The 15,853-nt window shown below is 39.9% G+C and overlaps 1 protein-coding gene across 6 annotated transcripts in view; it reads right to left on the reverse strand.

The window, feature by feature from the left end:
• FBLN2 (fibulin 2) overlaps positions 1-15,853 on the reverse strand; it is a gene marked incomplete at its 5' end in the record, with an annotated part of 188,390 nt that overhangs the window by 134,623 nt on the left and 37,914 nt on the right. For 4 of the 6 annotated variants that reach the window (XM_084635148.1, XM_084635146.1, XM_084635147.1 and 1 more), the window contains one exon: positions 6,022-7,477. In XM_084635148.1, the coding sequence (XP_084491274.1) occupies positions 6,022-7,477 (1,456 nt within the window). Of the gene's footprint in view, positions 1-6,021; positions 7,478-15,356; positions 15,429-15,853 lie in introns of all 6 variants that reach the window. The other 2 variants (XM_084635151.1, XM_084635149.1) reach the window with 1 other exon arrangement.

Below are 15,853 nucleotides of genomic sequence, written 5' to 3' on the forward strand. Positions count from 1 at the left end.
CTGGCTAACGAATCACAGATGCAATGCAATGTTACATCTTATATTATTATATACGTTTGCAGTTGGTTTGTCTGCATGCTACAGTTAGTACTTTAGGCCAATCGATATCACTGTGGTCTTACCACAGAAAATTAGGACAGGAATGCTTTTGAAATAGGATACAAAATGGCTCAAGTATGAAGCTACAGAGAGCTAGGACCATGCACTTCCACCCTGTGGCCAAATACTATTCATCGTGCAGAAGGGACACTGTGTTCTCAAACCAAAATTTCAGACTAAAAGAAAGATGAACAACTGAAGTGTGAAAAAAGAACATGCATCAAACCAAAAACAGAAGGTTTCTGACCAGCAAATTACAAGATAAGCCACATTATTTCCACCAATAGTACTTACTGAGATTACATTTGAGGCTGCAGTGATTCAGGACATGAAAAGTAAACGACATATAAAACCAAACTGAAACCTAAAAAATGTAAGTAGTGAAGCCAAAATTTTAACCAAAGGCATCAGGAAACGAACCATCACTGAATTCTGTTATTTGGAGCCTGTTAATAGGAAGAACAGAAAGATCACCAAATGCTTTCAACTTGTGAAGACTTATTTCCATCATCTTTACACACTGTCCTGCAACTGATAGAAACATTTGTATCTGTGAAGCCTCCTTTAAATTTCTGGGCTCTTGGAAAAAGCCCCAAGAATATATTTGTATCAGGACTTGCTTGTAAGCATGAGAATTTTTTTAACGTATCCTTCGGTGGCTCAGGAATGTAAGTAAATAAATATTATTCCCAGAAAAAAAAAGTAAATCAGTTGACATTAAGGTTACACCTTTGAACAAACAAACATGTAGATTGTGAAGATGGGATATTTTTAGTTAAGAACAAACTTGAAAAAAAATTACATACTACACATTCATATATACACCCAAGTCTGACCAACTTCTATCCCACTGTCTTAATACAAGACACAATTCATCGTTAACCTTCACTTTGGGTAAGCGTTTACACAGTGCAAGGTGGATATATAATATTACAAAATCAGAATAATAGGATTTTACACTAACTTTGTTTCAGAGTAAATAAATATCCCGAGTATAGGGTATTGGTGATTCAGGCCTCTGCTATCCAGTCTCCATCCCACGTTCCTAATTTAGGATTTTCTTTCCTCCCATGATAGACAATGGGTATTTATATGTCAGTGCAGTATTTTGTTATTTGGTTCATCAGGGCTCCCTGTGACGGGTGGAGATCTTGAACTGTGAGTAACTTGCTACGTAAAATGATTGGGACTTTGGTAACAATGTTCACAATGTCTTTAAATACATAGGCAAACCATATAGAGAATTGAGATGTTCCCAGCCACTAAGATATGTTGTATTTAAGATGCCAACCAGTGTAATACTTGTTCTAGACATAACTCTACCTTTTGTAGGTGGCAGACTAAAGGTTAAATTTATCTGGTGTTTCCTTAATAATATTTCCATATTTTTCTGTTTTTTCGTTAAAAATTCTATAAATTTTCTGAGTTTTCTAGGTCTATTGCTTCTTTTAAAAAATTCTCTTTAAGTGGTTAACACAAATTTTAAAAACTTTAACTTGACCCTCAAGTTTCTCATCTAGGAATTCCCTTAGTTTCTGAGGTGATGTCAAGGGAAAGTACTGGCATTCCTGCCAGATGGAACCATTTACTCTCCACCAGTGGTGTAGTGATTAAAAGAAGTGGATAAATTAACCTAATTCCCCAAATGAAAAGTGGGTAAACTCAGCTGTGTTAATCAGCATATCTCAATCTCCTTCTCATAGGACACCAAAATTTCTTCAGTGTTTGATAAAGCAGACAGCCATCTTAAAATCTTTCAGCCCAGCAGATTCAGACCTATTCTGAACCAATAGCAGACCTATTACCAATAGGTCTACGAAGACAAAGCCTCCTTAAAAAGTTCTTTAACTAAGGTGATTCTAAGGATTTCAAAGGAGTCCCCACTGGGGCGTTAGATGTTTCAGAAGAGTCCCTGTGGGGTGTAGAAATGCCCAGGAGGAAGTATAGCTTTCTGTAGGTGGTGTGGTTTGGGGAGGGATTATATCTGAAGAGAGTTGTGATGTGGTGTTGGTGAAACGTTTGCATATGTGCTGAAAGAGATATGGAAGGACTCTGCTATCAATAAATCCAGTGATTTCTAAACTCCTCAAGAGTCTATGGGCCACATCCTCACCTCAGTGGAACTAGGCCAATTTACACCAGCTGAGAATCTGGCCCTATCTATGGGAGGCTTAGAAATTTCAGAGAAATCCATATAGGGCTCAGGTTCCATAAAAATCCACGTGGGAATCAGAATCTCTCCAAAAGTGAGTGTATTGGTTGCACTGCTTTATTCATGGATTTCAGTGGCAGCTAATCTGTCTCCCTAGTTTTTAAATTGACCCTTCAAAACAAGATTATCTGATTGGTGCAGTCAGCATAATATATTTTGATTTCTGGGAAAAGGCAAAGATTAGCTGACAGTTCTGGCAGATTATACTAAATTTACAATTTAGAAGTCTACCTAACAAATTCAAGTTTCCATTCTATACCCACATGCAAAATTCAATTTTCTTTCAAGCTCTGGCTAAGTTCTTTACCAGTCTAGCTCAAGAATCACCAAAAATATAGGACTAATGTATTTTATTACTCAAAATACATTGCTATATTCATGAGTCACAACCCATCCAAATTAAAACAAAAAACAGAAACAAAAGAAACACACACAAAAAACCCAGTTCCCAGGCAATAACATTGGTCCTAACCATGACGAATGACATTCCCAGTTGTGGACAGTGTCAGCTTTATAATAGGTCTTTAGAAATATGTTACTGTCACCTAGTATCATGGGAAAACATGAAACAGCTGGCCTTCTGTGCCTTGCCCAACACTGGTCTTAGGAAATGTCTTCGGTTATTGATGCAAACATGGGCTCTGTGCAACTTCTTCAACTCCATGAGCCAAATTCAGTACTGCTGACCACAATGAAGGTGCATCATTTATATCTGAACAAAAGGCTGTGAACAAAGACTACTGGTTTTCATATTTCTACTGCAAAATCTTGACAGGAATACTAATTTATTTAAGGGCCAAGGTATCCATCCACCTCCCCATTGAACATAATATTCAAGGCCTACTAGGATGTTCCTTACTTTGGTTAGAAAATTCTCTGCTGACATATCCATATTGTCCATGTCATGCAAATTAACTATTTCCCCCATCAGCCACATCCAGGCTTCAAATTCAGCCAATTCTATTGAAACGTGTTTAAATAAAATCACCTGAGGAAGTAGTTAGCCACACTGGCCTCCTGAGAGTTATGGTCCATAGGCAGTTATGGTCCACAGTTATGGTCCACAACCCCTCCACAGGCAGCTGACAACCATACAGCTATGGTACCAGATACATACATATGTACGTACATGTGTGTGTGTGTGTGTGCATTGAGACTTCTCTCAAGACAGCAACAAGAACGAAAGGAGAATGATGTTCTGGTGGGAGTGGACACAAGACTCTTTATGGAATGTTGTGGAGAGGTTCAAACCTAAATTTGTAAGGCTCTTGGCTCTCCAGGGACTTTGAAAGATTGAAGGCAGGGCTTGGGGTTGGCAAAACATCACTTTGTGGTGGAGCAAGGCTTGCTGCTGAAGTTTTAGTTTGAGCCTGCCTTATGCTACAAGTAACTTTGATAATAGATGAAGTTTTATTACTAGGATTCACATTCAGGTTTTCTTCAGAAAGGATTTGTACCAGGGACAAAATATCAAATGGCTCCAATGTTCATTCAGAACCATAAAAATGGGGCATCTGTATTCAGATCCAAGGATAAAGCATAACCCTGATACTAAAGTCATCAATCCATTACAACTCCTTTGAGTGAGATGGAAGAAACGCAGTGGCTCAGTTTTAAACCTAGATCCTGTAGCTGTGTACAAAAGTATGACACTAAATTGTCAAAGAAACTTGAGCGGGAGTTGGGATTATGTCCCCTGTTTATTATCAGAAATCTCTGAACAGTAGGGTCTGATTTCTAATGGCCTTGCACCTTGTATGATCATTTACATCTGTTCAAAGAGGCTACCATTGAGATCAGATAGTGTGCTACTCCACTTTACACAGATCTACCTTGTGTAGCCAGGTCTAAGAACATTGGAGATTCAGACCCATAATATCTGGGATGTGTTGGCAAGACGACAGAGAGGAAGAGGGAAAAAAATGTATTATACTGATGAACATTGTCAAAAGAATACATGATAGTGTGGGGTGGTGCGTCAGTTTTATTGGCATGAATTTTTGGATGGCTACATTGGCTGGGAGTGACTTATACAGTTCATCCCAAACTAACAAATAATTAATGTTTTTTTCTTTCTCCACTTTGCGCTCCACTTCCCCAATCTTTAATTTGCAAAGTGGCCAGTACTTCTTGTACAGGCAGTTTCTCGCTTCCCCCAGAGGGTCACATCTAGTTTCCCATGTGCGTTCTGATCTTTCAGAAAAATGTTTAAAAGAAAAGAAAAAAAGACAATGAGATTGTAAATCCAAAGCACTGGGAGGTAGGCCCAGGATCAGTATCTGAAGTGACTTTCAAAATCATTTTTTAAAGTCAGAAGTTAATGATGTGCCTTTAAAAATTTGCATATTACCCTGCTGCTATGTACTAAGCATTCACTTCTGTAGGTGTTATGTTTACTTAGCCACTTGAAGTGTTTATCCATGGTGTCAATGTATAGATTTTTATACAGAACAAGACCTTTGGCCTACTGCTGTTGTTCAGGATATTATTCTAAGTTTGAAAACACAAGGTCCCACTCTGATTAAGCCAATTAAATCAGCATTTGCAATAAAAACAAAGGAAAAATGCAAGTACTTGGGTTCTCAGATTGGCAGGAAAGGGAGAGGCTACCATGCCCATTCATGTATCGTGTATATAGTTTATTTTGGACAGGTGCCATAATGTCTATTTCAACCCAGGATCTAGATCTGAACTCAGTTCCCCTCTTATCTGAGTGGGACCAGGTGGTTCAGCATGTTACCTGGATGACATGTGAAGAAAACCATGGCCCACATGAATGAGCATTCTCTATATGAACTGCAGATATTTTACAAGAAAAAGAAATGTAACATTAAAAACCATCATGAGAATATTTGGTGCCACACCATGAAAAAAATGATGTTACATTTGATTTGATGAAAAATTAATCAGAAGTGTGAGATGCACTCATACTGATCTGCAGCAGTGGAGTCTGCATTCATTACTGTAATGAGCACTGCATAAAGCTTATAATCAATGTTTATTACAGATGTCAAAAGGAACCCACAGGCAAAGAGCAAATACATGCTCTTGCCAGCCCTGATCAAAAATATAAAACTTCTAGCCCAAAAATGACAAGAAAGATGCAGTATTTCTTTTGCTTCTAACTACTTCCTTCCGTGGCAATATATTCTAGAGTATTTATCAAGTTCTTGCATTAATAGGTTTAGACAACATTTAAAAATTTAGCATCACATACAGCAACTACTGTAAATACTTCTTTGTATTAATACCTACTTTGTCTTTTAGGAACACTAGAACAATTGATTTTTGTCAATACGGTCAAAGCTAAGATTTTGTTTAGGTGGATAATCAAATCAGGCAAATAGCCAGCTATGTCTGATTCCTTCTCTGCATAGTAAGTCATTTCAACATCAGTAATGAGTGGGGTAAGGGAAAGGGTTAGTATATGAACAATGCCTAATCTGAAATGCAGTTGAAATACCAGAAAACATTGTCCACAGTCTCTGAAATTAAAGTAAGGCAAACAACAGTAGAAGTCTACCTATTCCGCCAAATTAAAAAGGTAACAATCCTTGCTTCTTTTAGAAAGACAAAAGAAGATTGGAGGTTTATTTGATTTCATGCACGTGTGTATCAGTGAGAAGGACAGAACAATGTTTCTGGGCCATTTTTATATAATAATTCAATATCAACAAAACATCTATACTGTAAATAAAAAGAGGCCTTACCTTCTGGTAACCTGGAAGCAGCATGAATAGAATTGGGGTCTCTGTCTTCTTCAGGTTGGTAATGATAAAGCGTCTGTGACTGCTTTTGGGATGCCTGACTACGGTCTTCTTTCAGAGCAATGGGAGGGGATGTTGTGGGACTAAATTTGACCTTGGGGAAAGTATTTCCTCCATGCTTTTCATGGGAAGGTCTGTGACCATGTGACACTGTTACATTTGTCTCTTTCAGACCTGGAGACATACTGCTCCCCTGCTCTTTATAATCTTTTCTCATGTGTTTTCTTGGTTTAGGGCGAGCATATCCTTCTTGTTCATGTCTCCCTCTCTCCCCTTGTTTCCCCTTTGATTTTCTCTCCAATTCTACCACTTGCGTGGGCATCTCCGTCATAACTGTTGTTTGCTCCTCAGGAGCACTGCTAGTCACAGTTATTTTTTCACTCAGAACCTGCACTGTGGGTGCCATTGTGGTGCTTAGGTCTCGGTTTTCCTCTTCTTGTTCCATTGCACTGTTAAGTTCAGGGTGGGAAGTAGGAGTGTGCACACTGACTGCTACAGCAGCTTCTTTAGTGTGTGTAACAGGTTGAGTCAAGGATGGGGAAGTAACGCTTATTCCACGGTACTCATAATCCTCACTTTGTTCTTGGCCAATGCTGTCTTCTTCTGTATGGGCTGCAGAGGTCCTGTGTTTTTTAGGAGGTTCCACCTGAGAGGAGTCTCCTTCGGGTGCCTCTTGGTCATAGCTGTACGGATCATCGTAGTGCCTCTCTGGTTCATTCTCTTCAGTATCCATTGGGCTCTGAGGATTTAATGTGGATGCCCCACAGTCTGGGAGCTGGTAGCACATCAGTTCACCTCCAGAATTTGGGCAATGGCAAACCTTGCACGGAGGAATATGGAACGTGTGGCCTGCTACATACTTCTGACCTTCATGGAGGCAGCCTATTCTTCCACACTGAGGGCAGCCATCAGCTGGTAGCACAGCATCAATACAGTTTGGGGGCAACTCAGGGCAAAGCATAAACTGGCAGCTGATCTTGCCTCCTCCCTTGGGACACGAGCATTCAGTGCTTCCAAAGTCCACAAAATAAGATTGCCCTTCGGGTACTTTGCCATTCATAAATCCCACATTGACACAGTCATAGTACTGGTAGCCTTCACAAGTACAACCATGTTGCAAACAAGAGGCACAGCATTCACCAGGCTCAAGCACCTCTTCAATACAGTTCTCCAGTTGCTGGCACTCCACTCCTGTACAATCCTTCTGGGCGTGTGAGATGCCAGTCCAGATGAGCACCAAAAGGACAGTGCACAAACAGCTCAAATGAGGGACTTTGTGCCTATCCATAGTCTTCCTAAACAAATATGGCACCAATCCAGTTTTGCTCATCCTATTTTTTCTGGAAGAACTGTATCCCAGTCTGCAATATTTTCCTGAATTCTCCTTTTCTCCTAGATCCTAGGTTTATGAAAGAAAACTCTGTTAAATGCTATACTCAGCACATATCCTGTTAAACATTAGAAATCCTTAAAAGTTGGGATACAATCCAACATCTGGAAACCCAAGTATAAAATTAATCATAATGTCTTCCAAGCATTGCAGGCACTAGGCTTCAAGTTGCATGTTTTTTTTTCTCTCTCTCTCTCTCTTTTATTTAAGAAAAATCCAAGATTGCTTTTTTTTTTGTATCTATTCATAAAAAACAGAGTAACATTAAAAATTAGCCCTTTATACTTCAGTGGGCTTTAAGTCAAGTAATTTCTTCTGGCTAAACAAAGACAAGATACTTTTGGCAGATAATAAGCAAATACACAGCTCTTCCTTTGCAGATGTCAGTTTCAGATATTGACTCGTTATGTTTTAATTACAAAGGATCAAATCCTGGAGATGTAACTCAGGCAAAACTTTGCCTGATTAGGGACTTTTGGATTTGTCCCTGTATATGTAAACACTTAATGTGAGGGGGGTTTTCCATTAACTAAATACAATGACATTTTGCTGACAATGATATTTTTGACTCTGTAATGCTTGTAAACTCAAGACATAAAACTTGCATTACATGTCACTGCAGTTATGTGTAAACATCACAATATCAATTGTGCATATAGGAAGCCCTGTTCTACTACCACATTGGGGCCAGATCCTCAGCTGGTATAAATTGGTATAGCTCCACTGAAAGCCTAAGACTCAACCGCAAATCCTCAGCTGGTGTAAATACCCATCCACCACTGAATTCAGTGAAGCTATGGCAATTTACACAAGCTGAGGATCTGCTACAATGTGTAGCAATGTAGTTTATTTGTGACAGTGCCCACCTGGCTTTGGCTCAGCTCCTCAATGGGAGTTAGTTACTGAAATACTTTTGAGGATCTGGACTCCTGTGACTTTAAAACCAAACATTCTAGAGTAATCGCATGTGAAGCATTTGAATCTAAGACATTAATACCTACTAATGATTAGTAAAATAAACATTTGTGCATTGGAAATTTTTAATAATTTTGACACTGTGTACTGTGGAATGATTAATATCGAAGTCAAAGCAAATCAACTGTTGTCAAGTCACAAAACACACAAATTATTTATGGTTAACATGGAAATGTACATGCAGAATAAATCTGACTTTAGTTTAATAAAATAAAAAAACATTTTGAACCACTAATTCTAAAAGTTGTCTGATAGGGGAAAAGTTTTCACTGACAGCATCACCAGGAACAATAAACTAAGCAGAAAACAGGAATTTTGCCAAAAAACCCATTCCAAAGATTACTTCTTCCCCTTATACTGGGTTTCCAACAAGTCAGCTCAGAGGTACTACTGGAAATTGGCCAAAATGTGGGAAAAGACTGCCTGTCCTGATAAGATATGAACCTTTTATTATATTTAGAGTTTTCTGTCATTCTGTATTACAATTTGAATTGCTAGACAACATTACTCATTAATATGATAATTCTGAGTCAAATTAGTGAAAACTCCAGTACTATAATATGAATTCAGTAAAGGTACTAAGGATGTTACTGTGATTCAATGAAAAATAAAAATACAAAGGAAGTTTACCATTGTGTCATAAGAGATCTATTTACTGAGAACCACATTCAACTTTGGACACATAGGAATAAGGGGTAGAGTATTCACTATGCAGTTCCTGAATGAATTCAATATGGGTTCATAAGATTTAACCATTTCATTGTTTATATACAAAGCCTGCTCTGCTCTTTCAGCAGCTTTCAGGTAATATGAATTTGTAATTGATTATCTGGATTAGACTGGAGTAATACTTGGAAGGAGAATTAAAGATAAGCCACTACTGAGAGGCTTTAAGGACAGGACTTTATCAGATTCTTACAGTGGAATATCCAGGTTATAACACCTCAGCACATTTAAGTCATCAGGCCAAATTTTTTGCTGGTGGCCAGTACACTCACTCCACTATGGTCCATTTTCCCCTTCCTAACATAAGGTTAACTTTACAGATGGTCGCAAGCACACTGCTGAACTTTGGGGCAGCTGGGAGTCAAGTCATAACTTCTCAACTTAAACCAGTCTACTGAAACCAGGGTGACTATGTTCAAATGTTTCTTGGTCCAGAGAAGGCAAATCATGCAATGCCATAGAATCATAGAATATCAGGGTTGGAAGGGACCTCAGGAGGTCATCTAGTCCAACCCCCTGTTCAAAGAGGGACCAATCCCCAATTTTTGCCCCAGATCCCTAAATGGCCCCCTCAAGGATTGAACTCACAACCCTGGCTTTAGTAGGCCAATGCTCAAACCACTGAGCTATCCCTCTCCCCATAGTACCCATATTGATACCAACGTGAGCATGGGATGTCCTATCACGCTACAGTAAGGCCGGTTAGTCGGGAGGTTAATAAAGGAATAGAGAGCCTCTCACCTCTAGGTTATCAGTTTGAAAATCAGTGCAGCTGTGTGGTGACCGAGAGTTGTTACCATCTACGCTGACCTACGTGAAATTGGAATTTCCACTTCCCACTGGAACGGTTTCCCTTTCCAGTTCCCTTCGGGGGGAGTGTCCTACATTCCTTATTTCCTCCAAACTCAATAAAAACAATAAGCACTAACGAGCACTTCTGTTGATAATCTCAGTAAAGCAATCAAGCACTAAATCCTAAAGCTGGTCTCTCCAAGTCAGGGTTGAAGCAGATTGGTGAGAGCAGTGTCAAGAGAGACACACTGCAATCATCTGTCCTTCAGAGTATCTAAAACAGTTTATTCACTAAGGCTGTCAATCTGACCCGTCACAGCACCAAAATTCACCCCAGCTTCCACAATAAAGGACCCCTCATTAAAAGATGTATTGTGCTTATATATTTTCAGTCTTATATTAAAATGACTAATGATACTTGTGTAGCAACCACATATTTATAGTTGTTGCACCAACATATTAAACATGACAAATGGAGCGGGATAGTTCAGTGAATATCACACAGTGATACTTGTCAGTGCAGTATAACGTTCGTCATATGCTGTCCATTGTTTCTTGCCTCTCAAATGTAGCATATGAGCAGGCTCACTTCTCAAGCAAAACTTGACGTTTCAACGAAAGGCCATAAAGTTTGTTTTTTGAAGTGAATAACAAAATTAGCTGTACTTTATATCTAGCATGCCTAATAAATCCTTTAGTGGTGCATTAACTATTAGTGGATCTAGAAACTGCAGCTTCTCTATCTCTTCCTGCATGGTCATCTTTACTTACCTGGCTCCTTTCTATAGCTTTCAAAATCACTCCAGTTTCCCTGAAAAGAAAACCTCTTAACTCCACTTGTCTCCATCTCCAACCTCCCTTTACTGTCTACTTTCCCCTTAATCTCCTTTGATCCTACCTGGTCCTATTTTAGCCTAAGATGATCTTCTGTCTGTTTTGCTATCTGCTGTGACACAGCTGTTCTCTCTTTGCCTTGGTCTTTCCTGGCTTTAGTGCTTTCTTGGTTCTCTTCCTCACTCTCCAGCCACTTCAGAAGATAGTTCAGTTTCCCTTCCCATTAACTATTCCTCTTCCCCCTCTGTTGGGTCCCTCAGAGTTCTGTCCCTAGTTCTCTTCTCCATTTACACCTTATCTCTTGAGTCCAACCTCTTATCTCTTATCCAATCACAGCATTTTTGTCCATGATCACTCTGACTCCTCCCCCTCTAGTCACTTTCACATCTCTAACTGATTTCTCATCAAACACACTCATATCAAGCTGGTTAAAGCCAAATTTATCTACCCCTTTGAAATCCTTTGTTAGTAACCACATTATCTTCTCAGTCACCCATGCCCAATCTCTCTTTGATGCCTGTCTCTCTGGAGAAAATGCTTTCAAATGAAATATCTCATTTCACTCTTTTAAACTGCTAAATCTTCTTTATATTTCCCTTTGTTGACTACCAGTTTCCCCCCACCCCAATTAAGCTTCCTTCTGCACCGGGTTGGGGGGATGGTGGAACCCAAGCATTGAATGAAACACAGAGTCATGTCTATTTTGTTCAGCTGGGGAAAATGTATCTTACACTTGTTCCAAAGAATGGGTGCATATCCTGTATAGTCCTAAGGAGTTTGTGTATAACTGCTTTGGGAACTCAGCCCTTTCTGGAGACAAACTGTGTTGTGGAGACACCAACTAGTTTAAATACAACTCATGTTATTATAGATAAGGTGACCAGATGTCCCGATTTTATAGGGACAGTCCCGATATGCAGGGCTGTCTTATATAGGTGCCTCTCCCCCCGCCCTGATTTTTCACACTTACTATCTGGTCACTCTAATTGTAGAAGAAGGGTGTCATGACTGACTGGAGAAGTTGCATCATCTCAGTGGGTGTGAGGCTTTTGGAATTTTTACAACTACTTTATGATTTCAATAATTTATTCTCCACAACTGTGATTGTATTTACATTCACTTAAATGCCCCTTTTTGCAGCCAGTGCACTAGAGAGGGGCCTTAGTGTAAGTGAGAGAGAATCAGGCCCATTTATATCTTTCACTGCGTCTTATTAACTTCATTGACATTTGCTGCTCAGAGTTTGGATGGGATGTCACAACAAATAGAACCCCACACATATGAACAAAAATCCCTCCAACAACTGTATCTGAGCTTCACACAACTCTGCAGCAAAACCACCCATATCTCACCCACAGGCTTGTACACCACTTCATTACCCAGAAAGTTTGGGTGTTGTTTGTTTGTTTAAATACATCTTTTGTGAAATTTATTAAATTTACAGATCCACATTCTGCACTGATTTTTATTCCATGTAGTCCCATTGGCTTCAATGGGATTGCACTGGGCAAAAGACAGAACAGAACCGCTGTTGCCATGCTAATGTGCACAGTATACCACATAAAGGAGGTCCCAGTTAATACGGGCACCAAAGGCCTGATTCTCCTCTTACATTGGTGAGAATCTGGAGTAACTCCACAATGAGACAGAATGAAACCTCAAGGTGTTGAGTTGCCCATCAAAAGCAGCCTAGCCTCATAATAATGCCCACAATAAGCCAACATTCCAAAGGTGGCCAATTTTGCAAAAAGAATGAGCTCATGCGAGTCTCTCGGAGACTAATCCCCCACCATCCCAACTAAAACAAAGGACTATTCATGAGGTCTCTGATTTTAAAATGACATTCAAGTATATTACCAATTTAAGCACTAAAAGAATAACTTAGATTCATTTCCATTATTTTAAAAATCAACCTTAAGGAAAATATTTTTTTTGGCAGGAGAATGTTATTCATGTTGGTAACATTTTTCTCCCCAAATTCATAACAAAGGAAGAAAGACGACATTCTATGGAACACTGGGATGGGGGTGGGTGGGAAGGAGGCAAGTGCACACGTGGGATATATGGGCATTAGACAACGGAGAGAAGGACAGAAGAGCCTTTTGAGTTAGCAAACGAGATGGACAGATTTCCAAGATAGGACATTCAAGGCTATTGTCAGTATGCAGTAGAAACTATAACTAGAGTTGGTCAAAACACAGAATTTCCATCATGTGGGGAGATCAGAGAGTTCAAAATGTTTCCTCCTGAATCACGACAAAAAGTCAAAATCTCAAACTTTTTCATTCCATTAAATATTCTAAACATATTTCATTTCAACAAGGCAAAAGCGTTCCATTCTGACAATAATATAAACAAGTTGAAAATGTCTTGTCAAAAATTTGTAGATCAGCTCCAGTTGTCACCCTGAGCCCGTCAGTTTATTTCAGGTGCCCACAAATGACAGGAGGCCCATTCCTTACAAGGCTTCCTTATACGAGTAAATTTTACTTATGCTTGTAGTCCCATGGACTGCAATATGGCGACACACAAAAGGATTACTCGGATGTATATGGTGTTGCAGGATGCTTTTAAATGTTTTTATTGGAAAGAAGTATAGCCAGCATATAGATACAGTATAAAAAAATTGTATGATCTACATGCACTAAAGGTGAAATTCACCTGGGCCAGCACAAAGCTTATGCATCCCTTAATTCCCACTTGAGCCCTACTTTCAGGGTTTAAGAGGTGTTTAATTGGCAGACAGCCCTTTTCATCCTAAAGGAACGTACGAAATTATCTATTATCTATGGCAGGTTTAGAAATAATTGTCCTTCCCTCATGTGCTCTGTTGACTGGGCAGCATATAAAAACTTGTACTGCCATGGCCCATGGTCTGTGAACAAACAGAGCATCCAACCAGGATATTACATTTTTTGAAGAGCATTCAAAAAGGTGCAGTAATCTGGAAAGCACACACTATACAAGAAGTTTAAATGTGTTTTTATATGCTATATACTTTTATACCTCTTACTTCAACTGCTGGCAGTCAAATTGGTAGCTGTCAGAATCACAAACGGCAGGAGAAAATGAGGAAGGAAAGATCAGTCTAAGAACACTACCCCTTAAATGTAAGGGAGGATGAAAAAATATTTTGGGGGGGAAATCTTTTCTATTCTTTTTTTTTTTTTTTTCCGCTGGGCGAGAACAACCCTGAACCCAGTTGCTCCTGAGTAGATGGTGCCAGCTAATAGATTAGTTCTTCCTTTCACACCCTCACCCGCCAGAAACTTGTGATCTCACCAAAAGCTGCAAGAGAGAATTCATGGCTTACTCCACCCCATCTCACACTAGGTGTAACTGAAGGGCTACTCAGAACATGAAAGAACGACAGGAGAAATGTTTGTTGCAGTTCTCTAATATACAGTCTACAAAAACACTAGCCCTTTCCTTCTGGAACTACTGAAACTTGAGATGGACCTGATGAACCCCAACAAAAACCTGGATCCAATTGTTGTAGCTTTGTCCTGTCTCTTATTAAAAATAACACGTCTTGTACTTAACAATTACACTGTCACCAATTCATGAGTTTATCACAAAAGTCTTGTGATATTTGGCATTATTCTCAAAGCCCCATCTCCTGGGGACCTGTGATTAGGTGAGAAGCTCAGATTTCTTTTAAAAAAAGACAGATGTTTCTAGCCCTGGTGGTTGCAGAGAAAAGCTTGAAATTGTACTGCAGTTAACCCACACAGGAAGAACATTTGAGAGCCTTATGGAGCTTCGAATAAGGATATGTTTATACTGCAATTGGGAGGTATGACTGCGGCATGTGTAGATATACCCAAGCTAGCCTGAGTAACAATAGCAGTGAAGTTACAGCAGTATGCACCCAGGGTCCTGGGAAGACGGGGCCTGTGTTGCCATGGCTTCACTGCTATTAGTACTTGAGTCAGGCAGATTGAGGCTAGCTTAGATATAACTACACATGCTGAAGTCTCACCTCCCGATTGAAGCGTAGACATAACTTAGGTCACTGGAGACATTAAAAGCGGGAGGAAAGTTAAGGCACAAGACATGCAAGGCAGAAATGATAGCAGATTCAAAGAAAGAGAACCAATCAGACAACACACCATCTACTGTAATTATTTACCCACTTTGTACCAATGTTATGGTGCTTAATTAATGTTTTTAAAGTCCTTTGATATGCTCAGAGGAATTTGTGGTAAGGTCAGCATTACTATCTGCCTGTCAACCAAATGTGGGCCAAATTATTTCAGAGGAAGGCGAGTCCCTCAAACCAAGTTTTTGGAAACCTATAGCTAACTATTACAACTAATCAACCAATTGCTAAACTATACTATTATGCTTCTCCGGGAGTGCAGCTTTGGAAGCAGCGTTTGCAGTCATGTAGTAAAAAGCAGCCCAGCCCCAAATATACCATAGGAGAGGGTGGGGTGGGGGAGGCGGCGGGGTTGTGAGCCACAGTTTAGGTGTAATGTTTCATTCAGTACTCTCTCCTCTCTGCAGTTCAACCCAAATTAACGTAACGTGTATTTGCCTCACATATGGAGAAATTCACCTGTCACTGCAGGGTTGTGGAAAATCCCCAGCGCAGCAAATCCAAAAAGGGACTCAACGGGATGATGAGCAGCTGCAAAAAAAAAAAAAAGACAGACCTGCATATGAGTGTGTACATGTGTGATGGGGATGGGGGGACAAATGCTCACCCCACCCCCAGTGCAGCTGGACTCTGCCTCAACTCCCTGACACCCAGCACATCAGGGTGATTTGTGGGGCAGCGAAGGGGTTGTTGTTGGGCTAATGGGTGCTGCGGAACCACACTAATTCCAATGCCATGGGGACCTCTCCAACAAAACAACTGGGGGGAAAAGGAGGGGCTGGATTTTCCTCAGTCACATAAAGGCACATGAGCCTTGACTCAGGAGAACTTCCCTGTTCCGGATAGCACTAAAACACATGCCCTTCTGAAATGGGGCTATTGTGCTTTACAAAACCAATGAAACACAAGGTGCCTAACAAGATGATCAAGATTCAAATTCCCACAAATGCATCCCA

This window comes from Lepidochelys olivacea, assembly GCF_965140295.1.
Source record: "Lepidochelys olivacea isolate rLepOli2 genome assembly, chromosome: 7".
NCBI classification, from domain to species: Eukaryota; Metazoa; Chordata; order Testudines; family Cheloniidae; genus Lepidochelys; species Lepidochelys olivacea.